Here is a 17796-nt window from a genome sequence, read left to right as displayed (position 1 = left end):
TCTATAAGGTAGGTTCTTCCCAAGGTAGATGGTAGATGGGGGTACGGTGGGAGTGGCCAGCCTCACTGGAAGGAGGGTTTTATTGCTGAAATTATATTTAGAATTCCTGGTCTATGGTGATAAAAAGCAGGCAAGCTTTTAGTGGGTTTTATTATTGTTTTAAAATTCTCCACCTGTGGTGCCACCCCCACTATTGCCTACGGAGGGCAGACAGTACCCACCACCAGCACCCTTTATTATGCTACTGTCAAGACTAGCAGTTGGTTAAGGGTAGGTTTCCTGATTCCAAGACCAGTGTTCTTTCCCTGCACCCTGCTGCGTTTCAGTGAGGCTTCAGTCCTCAAAATATTTAGCAAAATGTCAGCATTTGTTTTCCTATAAAGAGAAGGCATAGAGATTTTACTTAGACTTTAATGTTTCCATTTCTTTTGAAAATTAGAGATTGCTAGAAAACTATTAGGAATAACTTTTCTTGCATATTATGTTTTGATTATTGCTGTGTAACAACAACATGAACTTAGTGGCTTAAAATAACAATGGTTTATTATTTATCATGATTCTGTGGGGTCAGGGATATGACAGGGCTTACCTGGGCAATTCTTCCACCCCGCATGGCATGGGCCACAGCACTCCCTCCACTGCATTCAGCTGCAGGCTGGGTGAGAAGGTCCCAGAAGGGTCCACTTAACCTGGTGCCTTGGGCTTCTCCAGGTGCCCTCTCTCTGCACTTGGCTTCTCATCATCCAGTGAATAGTTTCTACAGCAGGCGGCTGGCTTCCCAAGTGAAAGCTGTCCCTGAAAGCTTCCCTGCTGTCGCTGAAGCTGCTAAGCCTCCTGAAAACCAGTCCCAGCCCTGAGACAGTGTCCCTGCTGCTGCTCTCGGTTGGTCATTCAGGAGGCCAGCTCAGATGGCAGTTTGGATAAGGAGGAAGGAATTGGTGGCAGCCATCGTTGGAAATCTTCTGTTAGTACATGTGACTGTGCATAAAACAGTTACACCATATTTTATTTTTCTTTAAGAAGTCCACCCTGGTTTTCTAGATAAAAAGGGATAAGGTATTTTCACCTAAGAGAAATTTTCAGACAATTGAAACTCATTAACTTCTCAGTTTTTAAATTTCTAGTCATACTGATGAAACAAATGTATCATCATTCTAATACCTATTTTGAGTATATTCTAAATAGATTCTAACCTTTTCTTGGTGATCATGACATTTTTCTGAGTATCTGTTATCATGATGCTCCATGACTCAGTGCTGCCTTCAGCCTCTGCTGAGGAGTCTTCACCTCCACACAAAAGTCCCTGGAGCTCATACTTCAGGGAGCTTGTGATCATTTCCATGCATCCTCTCAGTTTTAGGTATCCTGCTGTCCCCGAGCCCCACATTTGTTACCTTTGATTTGCTGTAGATTAGGGAATGTAATTAAGTTTGTTAAATTGGGATAAGCATATCCAAAAGTCTCCCTTTTGGATAAAGGGCATAGGCTTTAATGTATTTTTCTTCTATTATTTCCAAAGTATTGTAGCCTTTATTTTATTGTGTTTTATTTTCATAGCATCCCTATTCGTGGATTCAGGCAGATATTTGTCCCTGCTTTATGGATGAGGAAACTGAAGCATAAGATGCTTGTAGATTAGTCTGAGTAGGGATTAGAGTAGAACACAGGGTCTAGGGCTCCTACCACAAAGCCTACTGCCTTAATATAGGGGGAAATTTTTGGATTTTTTATGTCTATTTTGGTTGCTCATTCTTCACTTGCGCCCTTTATGGACTGGGTTCCTAGAGGCCAGCATCTCTATGGAAGGCCTCCAGGTAAGACGTGAATTGCTAGATTTGAAGTATGGAAAGACCCTTGTTAGGTCTGATCATTTCTCCACATTTAACAAGAATGGCTTTAAAAACAATATGAAAGTGAGGAGAAGAGGAATGCCAATTCTTTCCTCAAAGCACTAAACATGTTGATTGCTTTTAAAGCTGTCACCTCTTTTTGGCCCTCAAAAACAGAGCATAGGTGGACACTTTCAGCCCACTGAGGGAGCCAAGGACACTTTGGAAAGAAGTAGGAACCAGAACACCAGCAGGTAGGTTAACATCTTATTGTTCTTTTGTCACCATGCTTTTAGACTCCCATGTGACCCCAAACCCATTTAATGATCTTTCTATGTCTAGTGACAAAGAGACTGAGTGATGAAAAATAGTAACACAGAAACAGCTCTTGGCAGTTTCTCCCCTTTAAGGGAGTGGAAAGAATAGTATAATGGAAACTGGTAGGAGACACCAGAGGTAAAGTGACTGGCAGGTTACTCAGACAGAACTCACCAGTTGTCAAAAGCAAAACATCTTGCCTTTCCAAAGCTGCCCATGTTGTTTTTGTCTCATAAAAGAAATGCCAGGTACTCCATTTGCCAGTGCTACAGAAACCAAACTATTTAGGAACCAGGATTCAAAATAAGTGTTGCTGACTCCAGAGCAGGGGTTGAACAGTACTAAAGTTACCCTTTAGCCTCTGATTTCCAGCTAGATAAAAGAAATGAACTGGCTTTAGCACATATCACTGAAAGGAGAGCATGTGTGTACACTCGGTTTAGAAGAACATAAATGAAACAAATTTTGGTTTGCATAGGGCCAGTTATTAAAGGGCCAGTAAACGTGTTTCAAGACAGAGTGGTGTATGGTGTATCAATTTTAGTTATTTTTTGTGTGGTTAAATGGCAGGATTAATCCACAGCTTTAAAGTCAGTTCTCTTGGAAAAAAGCAACTTTTTGTTTCTCCCCCAGTGGTGACTGAGACTAATGACAAATCTGATAGATATGTGGACCTTAAGGGAGAATCAAGGAAAACGCCCATTTTAGTTGAGTGTACAGCGGTTCTTGCTTAGCCGTGGTTTCACTTTCCACAGTTTCAGTTACCCATGGTCAACCATGTTCTAGATAAACTCTTAAGTGGAAAATTCCAGAAAGAGTTCATAACTCTTAAATTATGCACCGTTCTGAGTAGTGTGATGAAATCTTCCTCTCTTGATCATCCTGCCCAGGATAGACATGAATCATCCTGTAGTCTGCAATATCCATTCTGTATTCACTACTGGCCTGCCTGTTAGTCACCTAGTAGGTGACTTGGTTATCAGATTGTCTATTGAGGTGTCACACTGTTTCTATTGAAGTAACCTTTATTTTACTTAATAATGGCCCCAAAGCACAAGAGTAGTGACAAATGCTGACAATTCACATACGCCACAGAGAAGCTGTGAAATGCCTCTTTTATTTAAGTAAAAAGACGAAAATTCTTGACTTAAGGAAAGAAAAACAGTCAGGTTGTGTACTATGCATATTTTCACTGGGGGTCTTGGGATGTATCCCTTCCATGTAATGGGGGACTACTGTATTTTATAATAGGGGCTTACTAAGGGAATTACCAAAGAGCTACCTAACTGGCATCAGAGGGTTAGTGCTCACATCATTGACAGAAGCAGATGGGGTGGTGGGATAGCCATTAGATGATAAAACAAAAGCCATAGTAGTGGGCATCCCTGTCCAGCTCCACCTTCTTCCCCCCAAAAAATAAAAAACACACCAAAGGAACATTTAACATTTTGCTACCAATCTACCTGGTCTTTTTGTATGCTTTAAAAAAATGAAATTATTATGTATGTGTTGGCAATTTTTATATCCTGATTTTTCACTTTACATTAGAACATGAGCATTATTTCACATTATTAAATAACACCTGTGCACTTACTTTGAAATTGTTGGATTTCCCCCATAGTTGAATTTTAGGTGGATTCTTTTTCTGTTATGAATAAGACCACAGGGACTTGTGCCTTTTCTGCATTTTGGATTATATCCTCAATAGACTCCTAGAAGCAGAGTTACTAGATAAAAGGGTTTGAAATTCTTATTGATTCTTGATAGCTACTGCCGAATTGTTCTTTAAAGAAATAAACTGATCAGATCTGACCGTTCTGATTGAACAGACTTCTTCTTTCTGGTCCAATGGGGGAGTAGGGCACTCTGGATAATTAGGAACCTGTGTACATGCCACAAGCACATATTTTCAAAGTTAGTTTAATAAAGAGTAATATAAAATCATGGATATTTAAAGGAAAAAAGACACCCTTGTTTTGCAGATTAAAAAGCTTTGGCCCAGATAGATTGAAGTTTGCCAGAGTCAGACAGTTAGTTAATGACAGGTCAGGGTTTTAGAGCTCTGTGAAACTAGGCTGAAGATCCCTGAATGTTTTTCAGACTCCTAGGTGCCTTCGAACCATCTTTACAAATGTTAGTTATTGTGCTATCACTGATAGGCAGGTGTGTCTGTTGCCAGAGGATTCTGATCAAAGGGCAGGATCAGTTCTGAACCATCACTTGCATTCTGAGGCATTTTTGGAGGGTTGGCTGGGATTTCTGCAACAGCTCAGGGACTAGGAATCTGTCTGGGGAAATTTTATTTCAGTCAGTTTCTTCTACCTCTGAAAGTTTCCCAAGAGTACTTTTAAAATCATGAAATCTGAACTTGGAAACTGAAAAAAACAAAAAACAAAAAAACCCAGATCGTCTAATCCAGTTATTTTCATTTCTTAGCCAGGGAAGGCCTGGAGAGTGCAGCATCCAAGCCCAAGTTACACAGCTAAATAGTGGCCTCTTCACTGTGTCCGGTCCCCCTCAGGGACCTCTAGTGTCACTCAGCCCTGGCCAGGGCCCTACTAGGTAAGGAGTCTTGTGGTCTGAACAGTGGGGAGTCTGGCAGGTGGGCAGCAGTGGGCAGGGGTCAGTGCGACCTCAGAAATGGCTCAGAGAGGAGGTGGGGCATCCTCTGGGAGGGCTGGTGAGTTCTGGGTTGTGTCAGGAACTTGACCAAATTGATGTGTTTGTGTCCACCCTGCCCCCCAACTCCCTAAAAAAACCTATACAATTTAGGACCAGTGTGGAATCTGTATCTTCTGAAAACTGTAATACAAAGTCAAGAAATAATGAAGATGATGGAGAGGTACACTTAAAATGGAAGAGTGAGTATAAAGCCATGACTTCTGTTGGTCAAAATGAAAGTTAAAGTGTATTGCTAAATACACCACCTGTAATTGCACTATTCTCCCACATTCTTTTCATCTGTTAGATCATTACATTTTAAAAGCAGGGCCTTTCTGATTACAAATGGCAGGATGGAAATGTTTTTTTCTTTTTACCTAGTCAGGAAAAATAAGCATTTATTAGGATGGGTCTTCTAATACTGTTGAAGTGAACACATTCCATGTTATTAGTCCAAAGAAAAGAGACCATCAGGCCCACTATGGTGTATACTGTTTACTGATTTTCTTGGGTGGGAGTGGAGAGGTGCTTTTTTCATTTCTGGACTTTATAGGAAATGTTTCTATTGTATATATTACTGTATATTATATACCAAGTGTAGCAAAACAATGTACAATGTATTTAATATATAACATTATTAAAGTAGGAGCATGCAGTGTCACTTTCCCATATCCTGAGGTCATTATCCTTCCGTATCAGTTTTTTCTTATAATCTTAAAAAGATAAAATGTGTTTTCTAATACTAATTTTAACTGACATGAGCAAAAGTATAGAACATTTGGAATGAAAACACATATATACACACTCCCAAAATAAGAGATCAGTGTAGTCTAGAAAGGCCAGACTCAAACGAATCCTTTCCACTAGTCTGTATAGTCTAGGGCTTCAGATGTCATTTCCTTGTAAAATCTTCACAGCAAAGTCTATCTACAAGTTTTCTGCTGCCTTCCACTCCAGAATTCATCAGTAAAGGCTGTAACTAACTGAAATTCCGCCCTTCCCTCTCTGTCATCAGTTCCCCTGTGTCCTCCCTTTCAGGCTAAACAGGGCAGACTGAACTAACAGTCTCCGTCAAGCTAAGGATGATGCGATTCTAAAAAGGCAGTTGGTGTGACAGTATGAGCTATAAAAAATTTACATAGCTCTTTAAGAATCGAAACCTTTTGTTTCCAGTGTTCATGGTGCTGTTTTTAGATGCTGCTTTCTCTTCTGTCCAGCGGAGGTGAAAGAAATGGCAGAGAAAGCAGCCACCGGGCAACTGGCAGTACCTCCTTGGCATCCTCGCAGTAGTGTGACCTTAGAGGCTGAGGCTGATTCCCTGCTGCCCATTAGGGACCCTGAGAATGTGGATTGGCAGCGAGCTGTAGAGTATCCCAGGAAAAATGATGAGCCGGAAGGAGATGGCAAGTGTTACAAAATGGGCAACAGTGACTGTGACGGTGACCAGCATGGCAGACAGCCTGGGCCTCAAAGTTTCACTGGTAAGTTCTCTTGGAAGAATCAGGGTAGGTGAGCTCTATCAAGTTAAACAGAACTCAATAAAAAGTAAACCTGGAATGTTTCCTTTGCTCGGTCTTCTCTCCTCTCCCATCTGTCTGGTAATATTGAATGCCAGGGCAAAACAGCTTATCATGGGTAAGGAAATCCAGAGATTCATGAGTTTTTCTGTTACAGGAGTAGACCCATATGCTCAAAGGAAGTGAAATAATCTCCATGCATTGACCCTGGTCCTGAGTCTAACCTGGCAAGGAATGGAACTTCCCTTCCTTGATGGTAGTGGTGAATGGCCACTCCTTTTTTGCCCATTTCTTTGTGAAATTTTAAGCTGAAAAAACTCCACTGGCTCCCAGAAGAACCTGGAGATGAGTGACATTGACTGTCATCACTTTATAGATTTGCAAATTAAAATGGAAGGCTGTGTATTTTCACCTGGTAATTTGCTTGCAGTCAGGACATGGGATATTATTTCACAGTTGTTTGCAAGTCAAAGAAATGTACATCTAAAATTATCATTTAGGTAGAAAAGCTGTTGGCTTGGATTTCTTTGGTTATGATCTGTTCCTCATCAAGCATTATTCTTGAAGAGGTGGGCAAAAGGAAAGATGACCTAGGGCTGCGTTTTGAGCCACCCTTGGCAAAATACACATGAATCTCTTCTCTTAAAGCCCTGCCTTTGTCTCTTCTGTGCTGACCAAATATCACTGAATGACTGTGCCCCTGGTTGTGTTACAATCATTAGGTATCAGGCACCCATCCCCCAGAAAAAAGGAGCAGCCAGAGCATAGTGAAGTGTTTCAAGCAAGTTCTGATGCATCTGTGGCCACTGAGAAATCTTCCAGTGTAAGTAATATGGCCTGGGAAGCCAGGTTGAGCCCAAGGACCTGGTAAAGTAGCACAGAGGTGATGTTACATACTGAGGTACTGAAATTGTATCTATAATAGGTCTTTTTTGTTGGCGTATGTGCCCTCATGTCTCTGACATGAGTGAAGAAGTCTTTCCTCCCTGCGTGATACTTTCTAAGTCAGTTCAGTTCAAAGTGTTCCTTCTCTTGGATCTTGAGGGGAGCACCGATGTGTCAGATTCAGCCCTGGCACTCGATGAGCTTCCCGTCTGGTTGGGGACACAAGACCAGCTCTGGAAGCACAGTGTGAAGTCAGATAGCAAGCTTGTAGCACAGCAGGTGACTGAGGTCAGATTGTATTAGGAAAAATAAGGCCAGGGTTGTGGTGAGAGTGTGTTGGTCTGGAATGTCCTGTAGGACCCAGATTCAGTGGAAGGAATGTGTTCAGCCTTGCTGCATGCAGTTGGGCCACAGTCCAGCCAGACAAAAGCAGCAAAATTTTTTATCATCGCTGACATGAGGCCACAATCAATATAAACAGCAATTGAAAGTGAAACAAATAAAAATACAATTGTGATAACATTTGAGGTCTTTTGAAAAACGTACTGTTATATTTAATTACAGCACACAAACTACCCACAAGGACAATTTATTCTTTCTTTCTCACAAGGGCTGGACAGATGTATGTTTAAACAAATTGACTTGGCTGGAGAAGGTCTATCAGGGAAGTGGGGGAGGTATGGGAGGCCAGGCTTGTCTGAGAAGTTTCCACCTGCTATGAGTGGTAAGGGAGGACAGCTGCTAAGTGCACAGTAAGAGGAAGTGTGTGGCAAAAACCATGTCCAAGGAAATAAACCACAAAACCTCTACAAAGGGATGACTGGAGATGAGGCAAGGAGCCAGTCATCTAGCCATATGGTGATCCGAGCCTGAGCATAGAGAAATAAGCAGAAAAGGAAGTGGAGATGCTGAAGAAATAACTTGCTTTTTAAATTTCTAATTTTATTCTTATTACTGAGATTGCATTGCAGTTTTAAAAATCTTGCTCCTTCACTTGCCTTTTAACTAATTCCTGAAGAAAAACTGGTTCTGAGCAGCCTCAGCCTCTTCATCTGGAGGACAGTGCCAACACGGGCTGCATCTGTGCCCTTAAGAATCGGTGCTTAAATTCAGTCACCAGCTTGAGTTGTCCAGGGCCTTTCTTCTTTTGGAAAATTTTAGAGCAGAAGCATCGCCTAAACCCTCCTTCCCTCCATTGTACAGATGAGGACACTGACTCAGGAATTCATTTGCCACACTTGCTCCAGGAGGTTCACAGCTCACTGTGGGGAAGGAGGGCAGAGGCAGGTGCACAAGCAAGCAGGGAGGGCTGGCTCAGAGGGTGTCACCATGATTGCTGGTAATTTTAGATAACCCCATGATTAACACTACATACAACTATAAAGGGATTTGTTTATAATGAACACCAACTTAAAAGTGATTTCCTACATTACTAATAGGATCAGTTCATGCAGTCAACTTGTTCACCGGAGTCTTCTGAGGATGTAACAGAAGGTGAATTTTTAACTCCAGACCGTGAATATTTTTACTCCTCAACTGCTCAAGAAAACATAGCTCTAGAGGTAAAAATCACAGTTCAGGCATTCTGCATTGCTTTACTCTTTTAAAATTATCAAGAAAAAGCTTACACATTAAAGTATATGATGTTGACTTATCAGTGTTTTCATGTGTTTTGAGAAAATACCTGAAAAATAAGATTTTTGAGAATGGCAGGTCATATGCAATTTCTCCCAAAATTGTGTTTCTTGTATTTTGACTTCTTTTCAAAACTTTCCTTTATGTTAACTAAATTCACTTACCCTTCTGTGGGGAAGAAAAGTCCTGCTGTCATTCCTTGTGAAGAACTGGTGATCTGTAGATGCAGGGAATTAGCCCTGGCCTGCCAAGTTTTATGGTGGGAGAACCAGGAGTAGAGGCAACAGTTCAGTGGTGAACATGAGGCTGTCCAGTACACTGGGAATCTGCCTAGCTTTTGTAAGAACCTATTTGTACATAGCATTTTCATTTATAAAATGAAACTCATAGAATTCTCTTATTTATATATGTAACTTCTACCTCACCTCCCCACTAACATGCCACCTTTTTTTGGGGTCTTTTACCAACATGGAAGGTGGGATAGAAAAAAAGGGGGAATAGTACATGTCGGTTACAACATCTGACTGACAAGAAGAGTTCAGTGATGCATCAAAAAGTGTCATTTACACTTGTCTGAGCTTCTGAAAACTCAGAGCAATTTTCCATTATTAATCGTTTAAACATTCTTTTGGGTAAAATTGTAACATTTCCAGAATATCTTGCCTGGCTTCGGTACATCTGCATATCAATAGGCGTTCAGAGGTGGGAAGAAGTATGGCTTTAGTGCATTTGCCTCATTCCTCAGGGGTGGAGAGAGGTTCATCTCCATATCAGTGGGTTTACCTGGTCAAAGAGGTTTTATCTGTACCTGAGAGGAGAGAGGAGGGCCTGTTTTGCTTTTGCTGGAGCAGGAAAGAGAAACGGCCCCAGACTGCAGTTTGTAAGCAATAAACGGATTTTAAACTTCATTTCTCCCTTTGACTGATTTCGGTTTTTAGAGGTATTTTGCCCTGGGATTTCCCCTCCCCGGACTTAAAATTCTTGATTTTACTATGAGCAAGCAGACTAGGACATTTAGAAAATCTTTAATTAAAAGCTATAAAGTATATATACATATATATGTACATACATATATTTAAAAAGTATCACAGAGAAAAGCACACAGCTCTTAATTGTACAGCTCATGAACTTTTAGAAGGTGAAGACAATTCATGTAACCAGCACCCAGATCAAGAAACATAGTGTTACTGGTTCCCCAAAAGTCCCCCTTGGGCCACCTCCCAATCACTGCCTCCCCCTCAAAGGAGCCAGTGTTCTGACTTCTTTACCCCCATAGAGCAGCTTTATAGTCTGGGCCATTTTTCCAGCCGCCTTTGGTTCTCCTGATAAAGGTCCCAGGAATCAGACATCTTAGTTGGAAGGTTGGGGCGTGGAGGGGATAATGATACGAGGAAGGGAATAGTCAGTAATTCCTCCTCACAGTGGTGGGGTGGAAGAGGGCTTGGTTTGAGAAGGAACATAGAGCACTTAATGTCAGCAAGGCAGATTTGTGCTTTTTCTATAAAAAATGCAGGAACTTCATGAAGATTTTCAAGGTTTAAAAACATCAAGAAATTCTCTCTTGACCTTTCAATGGATATCTTCTTTCAATTAACTCCTTTCTTCGATCTTTATTTTGTAGAGGTCAAGTCCCATAGAAGAGGACTTTGAAGGAATACAAGATGCATTTCCCCAACCTCAAGGCTCGGGTAATAAGCCCTTAGGGCAGATTCCATTGAGAATCACTTGTCTTTACTCTGTCAGATCACAGATGTTTAGAGCTGGCAGGTCCTTAGAGATAACCTCCTCCAGACCTTTCATTTTACAGACAAGGAAACCTAAGCTCTGTGATGTCCCCTCAGGAGACTGCATCCCCTACCCCTCAGCAGCCTCATGACATCTACACATCATGATACTTATTCCTCCCCTTGCGTTCTTATACATTATAGCCATTGCTTCTTTTTTTTCCTCTAGTTTCTCACTAGATTTCGGGCTCCTTCATGATGTAGAGCAGGTTATCTTTGCTGGGTGACCTGAGGAATTTGTCCGAACCACACACAGTTATTTGCCCAAGCCACTAGTTATTGTGACAACAAAAACTGCAATTAGATTCCCATGTCCTTTTCCATCCCAAAAGGTGAAGTTTCACTATTGTTTTCCTATGTTTGCTTAGCATCTTAGCAAAGAGTTAATAACCAATAATGCAGAGCAACATAGATTCCTTCCCCTGGGAGGCCTTGGGTTCTGTATAACTTAGCAACTGCTTTCTGTTATATGGGAAGTTAACCTTGGATAAGCAGCCAGTGTGGCACAAGATAAGATGTAAGTGGTTCTGATGCAGACATTTAAAACATTGTGCAGTTTTGCTCTTTAAGGGTATGCAGCAGTCTACTTTAAAACCAGAGGTGTCCACCTACCAACCCATGTAGCTGTCCACAGTCATATCTCAGCGTTCTGAATCACAGCAGGGCAGGCTTCAGTTCTGAACTTACTCCCTTTGTCCTGCTGCAGACTTCAACTTACATCTCTAACCTGATTCAGGCCCCTGTCACAGTCAGGAGCATTTTAAGAAGCTGTAAGCTTTTAGATGAAGCTAAATTCTCAGGAAAGTATATATTAAAAGTCCCCAGACCTGGGTCTTGGGCCACCTACTTCTTTCTGTGGAGCCTCTGCCCATGACCACTTTCTCTGTGAGCTTGGCTTGCACATAGCCATTTCACTTCTGTTTGGAAGAGGGTTGAGTGGGACAAAGAAGTTATGGGGCAGGCGGGTCAGAAAACCAGGACTAGTTTGACACAAACATGTGGAGTACGTGAAGAAGTCTCTGACTTGGTTTCTTTCTTTTAGCCCTTCTCTTCCCCCTTTTCCACTAGGGCTCTGGTATCTTCCCCATCCACACCAGATGGTGCAACAGGGCCAAAAATTGGGCATATGATGGGTTCCAAGCCCAGCTCTGCCGCTGATATTCTTCTGCACAACCTTGGGCAAGTCACTTTACCCCAGGGTTCCACTCTCCCCTCGTATAAAGCAAAGGAGAGGATCATACTCTAAAATCCCTAAGTTCTCCCCCAGCTCTCAATTGTGCTTCCTAGGAATTTGTTTGTGCTTTCTAGGTATTTAAAAGAGGGTCATGGGAAGAAGAACCCCCGTTTCTCCACTGGTGGTATTTCAGAGCTTCTTGATACCTGCTAACCATGGCACTGTTCCGGTGGGCCTCCCACTTGCCCACCAGACTACCTACTCCAAAGGAGTGTTAGGGGGATCATGACAGGGCAGGCTCCTCTGTCTGTCTCCTTCTCTGTAAACCTGAGCAGTATATTGATGAGAGGGAAAATGGATACTGGCCCTATGTGCCAAGGCCTGCAAAGTATCTTCAGACTCTTGATGCCAAAGAGAAAGGAAGACAGTTGAATTAGCTACTTAGAACTCAGAACACCACCCCAACTCTTTAAGTGGTGTTTGAGGCCAATAGGCACAGTTAGCACTGTGGGAATGCCCAGCTAATGGTCTTTTCTGTTTGGAATAGTGAACAGTTATTGGTTTCAACGCCCCCTGCTGTCTGTTGACAACAACCAGGTCAGTTTGCCTTCCTGAAAATACAAAACATTTGTCTTCAGAAATAACTGTGCAATTATAATTGAAAGGCCAGTAAATGACTTGATTGTATTTAGTGTCAGAATATACTCTCCCCTCTGAGCAAGGAAAATAAACTTTCATGGGCAAAAACCTCTTCTCCTACAGCATTCAGTTCAAACCCATTTAGGAAGCACTTTGTTTATCCAAATTATTTCTCATCCTGGACCAGACCAAGGAAAATTCTCGGGAATGAAAATAATAATTTGGGTTGGCAAACATTCACTAAAAATGCATTTCTTTATATTTTCAGGTGAGGAAAAATTCCAAATGAGAAAAAGTCTTGGAAAGAATGCTGAGATTTTGACTGGGTCTCAATTCCAACCTATACAAATGTATGTGCTATTATTTTATTCACAGTTTGAGACTCAGAGAAGTAATGTTAAATGGTGATAATGCCTTGTCTTCGTATATTGTTGTCTTCAAATCTGTTAGCCACCATGTTATAAAAATTAGCTTTGGGCAGCTCAGTTTGTTAGGACTTGTTCAGCAGAATTGTGAGGGTCTGTATGCAGAGTAATCTGTATTCAGATCCTGACTCTGTCTTTCTATCTGTGGGGTCAAGTTTCTCAAGCCCTCTCTTCTATTTCCCCACTTACAGAACAGAAATAAGAATCCTTACTGAGAACGTTGATGTAGGGATTAAAAATAATAAAATAATGCCTGGGCATTTATTTGTCTCAGACAATGAAGACTTATGGTCATACAAAAATACAGACTTGAACATTTTTAACAAATTTATTTTTAATAGTCAAAAACTGGAAATGCAGATGTTGTTTAACAAGTGCATGATTTAACATCCATACCATGGAATATGCCTCTGCAGTGAAAAAGAATGAACTGTTGGTACATGCAACCATCTAGATAAAACTCTAAAGAATATGCTGAGTGGAAAAAGCAATCCAGAAAGTTACTTACTGTATGATTCTGCTTGTATAACCTTCTTGAAATGATAAAATCATAGAAATAAAGGAAAAATGAATGGTTCCCAGGGACTAAGGAAGAGGTTGGGAGCGGGAGGGAAGTAGACATGGCTATAGAAGGGCAACATGAGGGATCCTTGTGGTGCTGGAAATGTTTTGAATCTTGACTCTGTCAATGTGGATATCTTGATTGTGATACTGTTCTAAGATTTACAAGATGCTACCTCTGAGGGAAACTGGGTAGAGTGTAGTTCTTAAGACTGAATGTAAATATACAATTATCTCAAAATAAAAAGTTCAAAGAAACCAATAAGATGTAAAGTGCCTGGTACAATAATATTCAATTTATTTTCCCCCTAGGCCTCAGTTCCTTATCTATAATAATTATAGTTAGCATTTCTGTAGCAGCTATTATATGCCAGGTATTCTGTTTCATGAAATTTAATTCATATAACAACCCACTGAGGTACATAGTGTTATCTCCATTTTGCCAGTAAGGGAAGCAAAGTTTCGAGTTTTTTTCCCTGAGATTGCACAGTTTGTAAGTAGCTTTATCAGTTAGGATAGGCTAGATTATGCTACATAACAAACAATCCCCAGATTTTGGCGGCTTAAAACAAGAAAAAGTTTACTTTTTGCGCATGCTGCATGTCCATCATGGGTTGGCCAGGAGTGTTCTGTGCTGTAATACCTTCTGTCAGAGGTCAAGGCTGAGGTAGACTTCATCTTTGTGCTTTCTTGATTGCTGGGGCAGTACAACGGGAACAAGGTGAATTGCACACTGGCCTTTATATACTGTCTGCCTAAAATGACCCACCTTACCTTCACTGACATTTCACTGGTTAACACAAGTCCTCTGTCCATTTATGTGCCTTAGAAGGGCAAAAAAGCACTGTCCTACTATATGCTCGGAAGGAGAAACAAATATTTTAGTGAACAGAATTAATAAAGTTACAACTCAATAAAAAAATCCATGCTCTTTATAGCAGTGATCTCACAGGACTGTGGCAAAATTAAAAAATGCGAAAACATAGGAAAGGGTTCAGTATGGGATCTGGCTTGTAGTTTGTGTTCAACAAGTATTGAAATTGAATCCTAAACAATTGGTTAAAGTAAAAACAGGTTAAGTTTGTCTTCAGCATTCCTCTCTGGCCATTTTTTGGCACAGTCCTCTCTTGGGGACTCCTGATGTTTCATGCCAGGAAGCTGTTGCTAAGGCCCGTGTCTGTACCCCTTGCTCCAGTCTCCAACCACAGCAAAGTTCCTGTGCTCTAGTGATTTTCACAGCAAAGTTCCTGTGCTCTAGTGATTTTTCGCAGGAACTTTTCTCACTGTCATAGATCATCACTGCCTGATTTCAGATGGGCTGGTCCTTAGAGAATACTTATTCGATCTCTGGAGAGGAAATGAAGGCATAGACGTGCCTGAGAACCTACGGCTGGCTAGTCAGTAGCAGCCAGGACCAGTACCCACACTTTCTGCTTCTGAGCTTAGTGCTCTTCCCACTGGTTCTCACCCTGGGCTGATAAAACAGGTCTCTTTTACCTAGTTAGTGTCCTCTGCTGACAGATCCATGGATTTTTCTCACTTTTTCTTACAGTACCGGTGGTGACCAAGAGGAGACGTTAAAGGAGCCACAAGAGGAAGTGGAAGAGAAAGACATGTATGGCTGCCAGAGGGTTGCCTAAAGAGGCTGTGAAGTCTTAGTTTTAGGGCAATAGTATTTCCTTGTTTGTCTGAGTTGACATTCTTCCCATTTTTATGTATACATTCAATGTGAGCATGTTTCTTCTTTTACCAAAAAGCTGTAAAATGATGAGATCTAAATTAACAGCATCTTACAGTCAAAAAAATACAGTCATAACAGTAATACAAAAAATCTAAGTTTTTACTTGAGGTAAACTAAATCTGTTCTCCACATGAATATACTTTGATCTGTGAAAATAAGTTTATTTTAGATGCTAAGATAATGTTTCGTTAGTGTCTCATTATTCTTTGATATTCTCCTTACTCTAAGATATTCTAAGATATTCTCTAACTCTGGCCTGTTGCCAATAAAGATTTTTGTTAAGAGCATCCTTAAAATATACCTCTTAGGAGTACACTGATTTTTCTAAACATCTTCTCTTAATTACTGTGTGCTTTTAATTTTTTAGATCACTGACAGACATTCAAGACCTGTCTAGTATCTCCTATGAACAAGATAGTTCTTTTAAGGAAGTCTCATGCAAAACACCGAAAATGCGCCACGCACCCACTAGTGTCAGCACTCCGCTCAGCCCAGGTAGCCACCTGTGGGAGAAGCATTTGGGGAGAGGAACTAAGAGCCTCTGCCCTATTGACTCTGAGAAGCCAGGCCACAGGAGGAGACCTGGGGGGTGTTTTCTCACAGTGCAGAGGTGTTTCTTTAGGGCCAGAGCTGAAGGGGATAATTCCATGGGAGAACAGTATGGGTGATGGTGGTTAGTAAGCAGCTATAAAGAGGTCTTTTACTTCAGCAGTAGAGATGCACAAATGCAAAGTCTACTTTGTACTCTAAGCACTATTGAATTTAGTGCAAACATATTGGATTCTCTAGAGTTCGTAAGTTAAAACAGTACCTTGTGCTTAAATATATGTAGTTCTAAGGCCTGCAACTGCAGACAGCACCAAATATCCTCTCTCTAGAGTCCTTATTTCCAGTATATTTGTAGTTCAAATAATGGCCAAGTTTAGAGACTGTCATTTTTTTTAACACCTTGAGCTGCCTATCAGATCAGTGATTCCATTAGTTATTAACAATTTGGAGAATCCTGGTATAGGTATAAAGTTTTGTGTTTTTGTTTTTAAATAAAGGGTTCAGACACTAACTGTCCTCTTTTCTACAACAGGGTCATGTTCTTCCGTTGCCAGTCGGTATAAAGACTGCCTTGAAAGTATCACATTTCAGGTTAAAACAGGATCTACCTCATGCTGGAACAGTCAGGAATCTGTTCAAACATTGTCTGATAAATTTACAACTGTCCGAGAGAAAGCAGAGAACCTAGATTCCCTTCTTACTTCCTCTGAAACTCTTCCTTCAGGATTGATTGATCTTGTAAGTAAACCAGTTCTGTGTTACATACTCATGGAGTCAACCCAAAGCTCGGTGGTCCAAAATGCCAATATTTCTCCAAAATCATTTCACAAGGAAAGCAAGAAATAAGCTGGCTCCTTTCTGAGTCTGCATGGTAGGGTGCATCCTGGGCTTCTCTGCCCTTTTTATCCCAGAGATAATGTTTGGTAATTTCTCTAAAGAGCCAACCTCTGCCGTAGCTTATGATGCTACCTCACCTGCACTGTTCTGTCTAACCATATTCTGCCTACTTGAGGAGGCTTGAGTTCTTCTTCCTTGAAATCTCCAGTTAGTTCCCTGAGAGTTTTGATTGATCTCCACCTTCTCTGAACTCCTGAACTAGTAGTCTGCAGTAAAAAACACTTAATTGTATATTACCTTCTCCTCTGCTTCCCCTCCCCCTGCTGTTCTTTCTTCTCTCTCCCTCCCTCATATTTCATATGTGTAGTGTCTTCAAGAAAACTACAAGTTCCTTACTTGGTACCACTCATTAAAATCCTATTGACTGGCCATTCTAGAGGCAGAATGACTACTTACTTTGGCCCTTAATAAAAAATTGGCCTCCTCTTAACTGACTTTGGGCATGTGACTCACAAAAGGTTTCACTCTAAAGTACAGACAAAGAATTTTATACTTGCATTCAACAAATCATTAGTTGGGCAGATTCTAAGTGCCAGGCACCATGCCAGGCCCTCTTCTAGGCATCCAAATGTGGATAAGAGAGACACTGCCATGACTAAGCTCACCTCCTAGTGAGAAAGACTGGTGTGATGTAACACAGAGGTAAGACTGGATATTGTGGAGGCAAAGAGGGGTGAGAAGGCTTTCCAGAGGAGGGGACATTTGAATGAGTTTGATTCCATCAACCAAAATGGCTTCTTCCAGCAATGATACACAAGCTTAATCTTGAAAATGTTTGAGCTCATTTCAATCATGGGCCTCTTTTTTTAGCCCAGTACACATGTCAATTACCATGTTCATGTCTTACCTATAGAAAAGATTGTCTACATTTACTGGGGCTCATTCCTCCAGCGCTGCTCAGGCACCAGACTCACCGACCCCTGCCACCCAGAGGAGAAGCCCTCCACAAGGTACCCTGTGTTCGCCATCAGACTTCAAGTCCTTAACAGTGAGCCAGCTTAAGGGAGCCTTAGTCTCATCTTTGATGCTACATGAGAGTCGAACAAAAATGCTATATTTTTGTACTATAAAACATACTCATTATAGAAAACTAGGAGAATAAAGAAGAGCTTAAAAGAGGAAGCCGCCATTTAATTCTACCACAATTTTTTAACCTCTTGTGCTGTTTTGGTACATATCTT

General features: G+C 41.1%; 1 protein-coding gene across 1 annotated transcript in view; it reads left to right on the top strand.

The window, feature by feature from the left end:
- The window catches only part of TEX14 (testis expressed 14, intercellular bridge forming factor), a 95301-nt gene that overhangs the window by 65372 nt on the left and 12133 nt on the right, over window positions 1-17796 (top strand). Inside the window, exons 15-26 of the mRNA XM_057501283.1 lie at window positions 1977-2083; window positions 4584-4709; window positions 4920-5008; window positions 6026-6289; window positions 7048-7148; window positions 8650-8772; window positions 10467-10533; window positions 12711-12792; window positions 14981-15043; window positions 15537-15664; window positions 16251-16456; window positions 17469-17565. Of these exons, the coding sequence (XP_057357266.1) occupies window positions 1977-2083; window positions 4584-4709; window positions 4920-5008; window positions 6026-6289; window positions 7048-7148; window positions 8650-8772; window positions 10467-10533; window positions 12711-12792; window positions 14981-15043; window positions 15537-15664; window positions 16251-16456; window positions 17469-17565 (1453 nt within the window). The remainder of the gene's footprint in view (window positions 1-1976; window positions 2084-4583; window positions 4710-4919; window positions 5009-6025; window positions 6290-7047; window positions 7149-8649; window positions 8773-10466; window positions 10534-12710; window positions 12793-14980; window positions 15044-15536; window positions 15665-16250; window positions 16457-17468; window positions 17566-17796) is intronic.

This window comes from Manis pentadactyla, chromosome 4 (assembly GCF_030020395.1).
Source record: "Manis pentadactyla isolate mManPen7 chromosome 4, mManPen7.hap1, whole genome shotgun sequence".
NCBI classification, from domain to species: Eukaryota; Metazoa; Chordata; class Mammalia; order Pholidota; family Manidae; genus Manis; species Manis pentadactyla.
Note: the sequence above shows the minus strand (reverse complement) of the source record. Positions and strands in the feature narration are given on the sequence as shown.